A 9,532-nucleotide genomic window follows, 5' to 3' on the forward strand; every position below is an offset into this window, starting at 1 on the left:
TCACTACAATACAGCCATCATCTCCCGCTCTCCTTTTCTCTCTCTGCGCAGGATCGCAATCCGCTTACACAAGAGCTAGTCACTCCTCATCGGCTGGGAAAATCCCTGAACCAAGATGTGGATGATGGTCGTGTCAGCACAAATGTCAGTTAGTTTGCGGTTAAAAGTGTGGCCAGTGATTGCATTGCTCTTTTATAATGAAGTCGGGCTTCACTCATGGAGATTATTAGTGGCTGATGAGTTCTCACCCCATTGCTATTGTGTTTGGTTTGGATCGGTCCATTTGCGATAACAAACAGCTACTATCCCAAAGGGAAACAGGACACGTACCTCACACGGGGACATTATCACATTACGGCATTTACCAATGACATCAGAAGGCTAGACCCCACACATCGCTTAGTTTAGGAGGAATGGCCAGACTTAACCTGCACAACTTATGAACTGTTTTTTTACAATCTTAATATTGCAATAATGGCCCGTTCATAACAAGAAGAAAAGATTACTATAATGATAGCTATATTAGCGTCTATAAAGCATTTGGTTTATTTTAAGTGCATCCTGCAGTTCTGTCGTTTGCCTCTTGAAATGCTTGAACTCTTTAAAAAAGATGGATTCTGATCAGCTGTCAGTGTTTTTAGTATTCATCAGCTGGAAAAAAAAGTGATTCATCTGTGCTGTTATTTTTACAGTTTTTATGTGGACTTTGCTACTGTATGGAAGCTTGTTTCCACCATAAGATGTAAATAAAAATAAAAAACACATAAAAAAGGTAACTGTGACTTATTTTTCTCAGAATTGCAAGATATAAACTGAAAAAAAAAGTCATAATTGCGAGATAACTTGCACTTTTGAGAATAAAGTTGGAATTGTGATACATAAACTTTAGATAAATTCTGAAAATAAATCAGAATTGTGTGATTAAAAAATTGCAGTTACCCATTTTTTTTTTTTTTTCGTAAGTGGAACCAAAAGGTATGAATTGTAAGAAATAAAAATAATAGATTGCGAAAAAGAAGGTTCTGAATTTATGTATTGCATTTTGGACACTTTTTCAGAGTCAATTCTAACTTTTTTTTTCTCAGAATTGAAAGTCCACATAGTAAGATAAAAATCACAATTACATTTAGCGGAAACATGCTTCCATACTATTTACTTGTAGTTATGATATACCTGTATGTATGCAGTTGTGCTGTTGAACTTTGTAATGCTTCCAGGATTTGTCTGTTACTTTTTTGTATTTTCTTTTTACTATTTTACTTGCTGTAAGGTGACCTTGGGTGTTTACAAATTCGGCATTAAATAAAATGCATTTTTTTTATTATTATTATTCTTTTAAAAGTGACCTATTATGCCCATTTTTACAAGATGTAAAATATGTCTCTGATGTCCCCAGAGTGTGTATGTTAAGTTTTAGCTCAAAATACCCCACAGATATGTGCTTATAGTCATCCTTCTTGGTGTAAGTGGGTCTTAAAATTGGCACAATTTTTTTTTTATTCCTTGAGCATTGAAAAACATTTCAAATTAGCTTTTTTTTCTTGATCTCTTCCCAGATAACGCAGATAGACCCAGCCTGGAGTCTGGTGGAGGCTAAACTCTTCCCACAGGAGACCCTGTTCCTGGAGGCCAAAGAGTAGGACTGATCTGAGACGTCCTGAGGCGAACAAGAAAATAAGCAAAGAACTTTTAGCATGATGTCCACAGCGACCAGACACACACCCACATACACACAAGCCTTCACACACTATCACACAGTGCATTGTATATGAATGCTGAGTGTACATTTTATGCACACGTGGCCTTCACAAGCACATGGATAAACGATCACTCTCCTCCCATAACTGCAGTGTAATGTTCTTTCTCCACCCAAAACGTAAGCTAACCAAAAAACAAAAAAACAAACAAAAAAAAAAAAAACAAACAGAGGTGTGGAAGTCTAAAACAGCCAGCCTCACAGACAAGGACTTCTCACTGTGGCTGCTTTTTGGACATGTTTTGTGTTGAAATGAGACAAAAAAAAAAAAAAGACAAATAAATAAAAGTCATACAAAGAGACATTTCCTGGAGAACGCTGGACCATTTCCTTTCCCAAGGTTCTCAGAGTCCCTGATTCTTAGCACAGCCCTGGACAGCCCATCATCACGGCTTCTTCCTTGTACCCAAATTGATTATATTTGGTTTAATTAATACTTGTTTATTTTTCTCACTTTCCCCCCATTTTTAAGTTTGATGCTGTATTAGATTTAGGTTAATATACATTATATAAAGAATATATGAACAAGCAGTGTCTTGCCACTCTAAATTTATTTTTACTTCATGTGTGGGTGACTTTATCATCATGACATCATCAAACCAGCACATGGCCTCAAGGGTAAATTTAAAGGATTCTTACATTATTTATGAACTCGCATGTCCTTCCAAAGTTGCATGAGTGTTTTCCAAACAGAAATTATGAAACCGTGTTCTGAGGACCATCTGAATGAGGATTAGATCTTCAAAAATGACTCAAGCATCATAAACATTATCGGTTTGATTTGTGTGCTGTATAGCAAGTGTTTTATAGACATCTGAAGTTAGAAATCTATGTAATATTTTAATGAAAATCTTTGGTCTATCATGTTGGGGTATAGCAATGTTTGATTTGTTAATGAATCGGACTGAGCGACCAGTGCAGTTCTTGGAAAAATTCTCTTTTTATTGAAGTCATACAGGTTTGGAACAATATGTGGGTAAGCAAATGACAGGGTTTTCGTTTTTTGCATTAAACTGTTCTTTTAAAATCCTATGACAGGAGTACAATAACATCGCACCAATTAATTTTTTCCAGATTACTCCAGTCATTATTGTGTACAAGGTAATATTATATAATATTTTGATTCAATGAGGTATTAACCCTGGGAATAGCACAAATATCTTCACTGCTGATGTGAACTACTTATGTGTTAACATTGTAATTCACTGGAGCGTGTGTGTGTGTGTGTGTGTGCACCCCCCCCCCCCCCCCCCCCATGAGAATGTAGCCAGTGCTGGTCACATGACTGATCATGTATTCTAAAAGGACTCAAAGAATCTTCATTGACCACTCTGAGGAACTGTCTGGATGCTACATGACGTGCAGAGACACTGAAGTACTGACAGTAGATGTTGTAGAGTTAGTTTTTTGTTTTCTTTGAGGTTTTCAGGCATCTCTAATGAGTATTATTAGCCATTATGGCTATTTTCCTCATTGAACCTTGAAATTAAATGCTTATTGTAATCTCCACACGTTTTAATGAGAGAAAAACAAGGCTGTGCTTTGTGATTGATCAAGTTAAAATATGATATATGATGGTTCAGTGTTCCATCCTGATTCTTTGTGGATTTTGGTCGATTTATTGAAAGCTAATTAAGTGATCTGCTAAACTATAAGTAGTGAACATAATGTGTTTTATGTAAAGTACTGTTCCTCATGCACACCTTTTTTTTTTAACTGGATAGAAGGAGTCTAACCTGCAGGCTGTTTCATTTGTGTTGTCTGCCTTCTCACGCAAGGAATCTGAACGTTTAATGTGTGCATCCAGTCATACTTCCACTGTAGGTGATGTGCCCCGAGAAGACATGAATCATTCTGTTTCTCACACTGTTTGGTGAGAATGAGATTAGTATGTTAAACTAACTCAGACACCCTTGTGGTGTTCTGGTCAGCGAGTTCAGTATTTGATTCAGACAAAGGAGAAAGCAGCCTTATTCAAAGTGACAACAACAAACTAAATTACAGCTCTCGTCAAGCTTGGTCGGTAATACAATTCTCTGAAATTGACTCTTGTGTGTTCATCAGCCCCAAAATGAGCATTTGCAAAATGTGAATGTTTCTTCCTTATTATGGTTTAGATGTGCTCTGCAATTTAATGTTGTTAAATATGAGTAATACCTGGGTGAATTGGACTTGAATGTGTTTCAGAATCTGCAGATCGCTGTTCTCCAGGTAGCATTTTACGTTTGACGTAGTCTGCTCTCCCGTGTCCATGCTTTTAAGAGAGAGCAAGCACTGAAAAGTAAGATTTTCTTCAAGTTTTCATCATGCTCAATCAGGTGTGAAAGACTGGTAAATACAGCCCGAGGGAGAAATGCTGGTTATGCAGCTCCTGTGTGCATGTGATATTACTGTTTCAATGGCTGAATGATTGGTTATTGCATGCAGACATTGACTTTGTACTGACACAGACAGCAGTGATGAGCAGGTCGGAAATGCTGTGATTTTAACTGATATTTCTTTTAGCTTGATCTGGCTTGTCTACACTTTGTTATCGGCGTTCTTTTGGCAGGTGTGTTCTGAGCAACACGAGAAGAGCACAATAATGCCCACAATTGAAACAGTAATCCTCCTGTTTGGAAAAAAAATTATCCTGTACCAAAGGACATAATGGGTTTTTAGTTTTCCTGCCATTTTGAACATTTTTATTTGATTTTAGACTCCTTATACACTGTAAAAAAAAATATGACCAATAAGTTTCTACTCATTTTTAAGCCAGTTTAATGTAATTAAATGTCATTTACAAGTTGTTTTTATTTCATTTTTAATTTATTTTTTTAACAGTGTATAAACTAGTCTTTACAGGTCAATAATGGCGTGCGTGTGTTTGTGTAATATATATATATATATATATATATATATATATATATATATATAGTTCTTGACACTAAAAGACTATAGCAATTACATTTTTTTTTAAAACCAACTTGAAAAAAGGATAGCTTTCAAATTTGTATAATTATAAAAAAACAACATGCACGTGTATATACTTTTTATTATCTTCATATTACCTACTGTAATTACTTAGACAAATAAACTAGTCTTTAATGTATTCCTGATGCTTAAAGACTACTCAAACAATGAACAAGTTTCTTTTGATATTATATTATGATTGTTCCCTTATGTTATTACATTAATGTGTGTGTGTGTGTGTGTGTGTGTGTATGTCTGTACAAACACATGCTCTTTCTTAAATATTTTTATTTTATACTTCATAAATATTTTGTTATTTATATGTTTAAAAAAGTTTTGCATTTGTCAATGTGATTTTCTTTTTCAGACAGTTACCCTGTTGCCCACTTGTCAGATCTGTGACGTCTCAATCCGTGACCCTGAATTGAAGCTGCTGTCAGTCAAGAATCTTATTTTCCAATGCCATCATGGTTTGATCCCAAACTCTCTATTTAGGGACAATAGAGTTATTTTGTGGTTTCTTGTGACACAGATTCTGCTCTGGCAACATCAGGTGGTGGCTCGATTCTTCAGTGACAAAAGGGAAGCGTTCAATAATGTTTGACTAGTCTTTAAGGGTCAAGAATGCTGCTGGCCCTTGGTGAGAGAAGAGAATTCCTGACGCAAGTGATCTCTTCTTTGAAGCAGTTCCTGATCCCACAGCATCCAATCACCCAACGATGCTGAAATCCCAGACTAAACTAACCTGGAGGGTCACTCAAAGTTTACTTTCTCAGAGACACTAGAGAAACAGAATCTATGCGGCTTAAAGAGTCACCCGAAAAAGGGGCTCATTTGTGGTGGGCAATGTGTGCGAATGGAGTGAGTGAGACGGGAGGGATCGGTGAGAACATAAATCGTTTTATTGGCTGCCTCCAAAAGGAATGATTTAGTCATCCTGAATCATTTTCATTTCATTAGGTATTGAGCCTCGAAGGTTACTGTAGTTGGAACTTACTTTTTGACTGTTTATGGATGTTTCTTCAATTAGGGAAACTTTGCCCTGTTTTTTTAATGCTTAGGCTTAATTGTTTTTAGTAGTTTTCGAAGTATAAATAGATTTTAAAATGCGTTTCTTTATAATTAATTTAAATTTGACAGAGTATCTCTATCCCATTTTAATGCATTGTTGAAATTCTAATTTTCGATTTTTCCTAAGAAAAAAAACCCCAAAACATTTTTAATGTCATGCTTTAATATCAAAAAAATACTGTAGGCAATACTGCTTTTAAGAACAATTTATCAAAAAAAGGGTTGAGTTTCTATTTGTTTATTGGTTGCGCGAAAAAAATAGCAGTGACGTAAGAGCAGATCTCTGCCTGAGAAATGCCATTTTACATACTATTATTTTAAACTGTTCAATTTTTGAATAAAGAGATACAATGAAATGCACAACTTTCGTATAGATCTACTTTATTAAACAATCTATCACAATTGCAGAGTTTTGACTTGACAGATAAACACCGTCTAATATCAACCGACTCATTTAACTGATTTCTATATATATATATTAAGACGTCATCTTCAGAAATATTTCATTTGTCAAGGCAATGAGGCACATCTTCAAGATAATGGAGGAAGCTCTTTTATGAGAAAGTTTTGCATTTGTCAATGCAAAGATGCCTAACACGGGCCTACAATGCATTTATTAAATTAAACTTGGGCCTATTGTCAGAATTTACATTTCCCCCGTTTTTACATTGAATGAAAATTAGTGTTTTATACTTTTGCTGGGCTATATTAATGAAATAGCTTAGAGGCATAATATATTAAAAATGTGATTTCTTTATTATCGTTTAATGATTTAAATGATCGTAGCCTATATTAGCTATTACGGTTATCTTTGACATTATTGTCAGCATTTTTTTCACACATCTGGTTAAAAGAATTAGCCTATAATTTTCATTTGCCCCCTCTTTAAAACACACCTCTAACTAAGACACTATTTTTATTTATTTTTTGTTAGTAACGGTGCTACTTGTAAGCAGCAGGCTAATTGCAAAAAAAAAATGTAAATGGATCAACTTATTCAAATATATCTCGTATCATGCAGCAGCTCTCATCTGTGACATTAAGCATTCATCTTTCGATATTAGAAAAGTTGTCCAGAAAGTAAGTTAACAAGGCCATTGTCCAGGTTGCACAATCCCCGTTTCCCACTCCCATCTCATAAGAAAATTCTGCAAGGGAGAAGAAAAAATAATAAAGCTGTGGTATTCGGATTATCGTGGACGAGGATAAAGCATTAAATGGGGCTAAAGGGGCCTGAATAGACGCAGTGGCGTGCGAAGAGAAGCAGAGTAATTATTGCTTCATAATTGTGTTCTTTTTCTTTTTTCAGACAGCATCGCGCTGCAGAGCCCCACTTGGAGCGGTTGTGACATTTAGGAGGCCGGTCTTTGTGCTCAACACTTCAAGTTTAAAAAACAAGGCCAATTGAGTCGGCGCAGCTCAAAGCCCCAACCATTGTGAGGGAACACATTGAGTTTGGATTTGGGACAATGGTGTTTCTCAAATTTCTTGCAAAAACCTATACTCCATCTGTGATCTCAATGAGCGCTCTTTCACTGGGTTCCTGCTTTTCTGTTTGATTCGTTTGTAAAGGGAGGCAGATGTGGAGGGATGGAGGCCGCATTTTAATTGGCTGCTGCCTGAACACACACTCACATCATTTCATTTCATCGGCGTTGTGCACCCTTGGTGTAAAAAGTGGAAGTGAGTCTACAGAGTAAAATTACAGTAATAAGTTGTTTTTATAATGTGGTCTTGTATATTTTCCCCCAATATAGACTGGACGTCTTAATAAAGTTATTTCCCATCTTGCAATTTTAAAGTTTGCAGAACCAAAGTAACACCGCAATATTATAGTAGCTAGCATATATTGTAAGCATCTGACCAAGAAAATATTGCATTATGGTTTTAAATTAAGCCAGAAACAGGTTTATTAAGATTTAATAAACGTCTTTTGTAACATATGAAACCTATATGATTCTCGAACTATTTTGTTTTTATTAAAACAAAAAGGGACCAAACGGTACAGTAGCCTACTGTTCACTCTCAGAGAAAAATTTACAATATCGGTCACTGTAGCTTTTTAAAATGTATAATTTAGATACTAATAAATACACTTGGGATAAAATGTGTATACATGTGCTTTGTTTACAACAGTTTACCTTTTGAAAAGGTGCCACTCCATTGATCGTTTCTGTGCCTTTTTTCTGAAAGTGTATGTGAGGGTTGTTTAATTTCGTAAATTAAAATAAGTAGGCTATACAGATGGATAAATACGCGACAATTAATAGCCTAATTACATAATAGGCTACGCTTAATGAATAATTATACAAAATATATATTTTTAGGTATAAATAACTAAAGCAAGTCACATCGAGCCTCCATCCTAAGTAAGCCAATAAAAGCTTAATTTAACGCAGTTATTTTAAGCGCTCTGTTCTGTGCCTTTAGGGGAATGCCATTGCTGCGAAGTTTTTCATGTGAACAAGAGGTTAACAACCTAATGAGGATTTGGAGACGAGATGAAGCGTGTAAATACACCGGTTTTTCTAAATAAAAAAGCGCGCGCTCGGCACCCTCATTCCCCTTTTTATCTGCTACTCTAACCTCTGCTGCGCTCTGCGCACTCAAACCATTCCAGCAGGAGTTCCGCAGGGAGGCAGTTCGGGTCCAGCCGCGCTCCGGCCGGGTATCAGCGGAGAGAAAGATCCGCGCAATAGCGCTGCGGGGTGCTGGAGGAACAGAGACATGCTGTTACATATGTCGGGTCAAGCATCTCTTTTGTGCTGCTTTAAAAAGGTGTAAAACTCAGTCAGCGGTGGAGATTCTAAAAGGAGTGAAAGCCTTGTATGGGTTTTTGATGCATAGGTCTAATGAACTGTTGAAAGAATGTTGAATTTCCTAAGTGCCCACAGTCAGTTTTAATTGCCCGGGGGCATTTAATTGGAATTCACAGAGACGCCCATTCAATGGAGAGATTTTCTTTTTCAAGTAAAGTGTGTAGAGGGCCGGATTCATTATTTAAACTTCATAGAATATTATAGGTTTTGCCTGAACAGAATTAGTAAATGTTGCCTACTCTCTTAAAAATAAAGGGTTTTTTAGCGCTTCTTGGTTTCAGGGTAGAACATTTGTCTTACCAAAGTTTGCTCTGTGGATATTCTGAGAATTAAAACAAGTTTTTAATGTTAGTTATACTGTGCATTGCTTTCTGGGGTTCATAAACGTTATCTCGAATGGATAGATAGTAATGTGAAAGCCAAGTTTATTAGATCTAATGGGCGTTAAATGCATTATAGGCTATTCTGCATACACTGTTTTGCATTGAATAAGTGGGTTGCATTAAAAGTATTAAAATTATTTTGAGTTAGTTACATTTCGAAAGTTGTGACTATATATATGGCTATCATCAACAGAACAGCGTACGACCGGCTTAGCTCTCATATCTGTCAAAATAGCACAATCAGAGCTGTGCATTCATCATCTCTCAGTTTATGAACAATCAACGCCTGCTTGCGGTTTTGTAATGATCTCGGGATGTCTATTTTCAGTCGCGTGAGATCGCTGCCGAGATAATGACTTTGAATGTCAAAAAGCTTTAGTTTAATATCGTCTCTATTAGTGTGCTGGTTGGGTAATTAAAGGTGCAGATGAGGGGAGGGGGGTGTGGGGACAGATGGCATTTGCTTACTGTGATTGAGTGTGTAAACAATAAGAAACCGAGCGACAGGGAAACAGTACAGGCCCACATCACTTTATCGAAGGGGGCGAGAA

General features: G+C 36.4%; 2 protein-coding genes across 3 annotated transcripts in view; one reads left to right on the plus strand and one right to left on the minus strand.

The window, feature by feature from the left end:
- Positions 1–2,044, plus strand: part of faf1 (Fas (TNFRSF6) associated factor 1) — a 72,287-nt gene extending 70,243 nt beyond the window's left edge. For both annotated transcript variants that reach the window (XM_059503953.1, XM_059503954.1), the window contains exon 19: positions 1,557–2,044. In XM_059503953.1, the coding sequence (XP_059359936.1) occupies positions 1,557–1,640 (84 nt within the window). In that variant the 3' untranslated portion in view covers positions 1,641–2,044. The remainder of the gene's footprint in view (positions 1–1,556) is intronic.
- Positions 1–9,532, minus strand: part of LOC132097943 (elongation of very long chain fatty acids protein 7-like) — a 343,464-nt gene that overhangs the window by 238,124 nt on the left and 95,808 nt on the right. The gene's annotated exons all lie outside the window — the stretch shown is intronic.

Source organism: Carassius carassius, chromosome 21 (assembly GCF_963082965.1).
Source record: "Carassius carassius chromosome 21, fCarCar2.1, whole genome shotgun sequence".
In the NCBI taxonomy this organism is placed as follows: domain Eukaryota; kingdom Metazoa; phylum Chordata; class Actinopteri; order Cypriniformes; family Cyprinidae; genus Carassius; species Carassius carassius.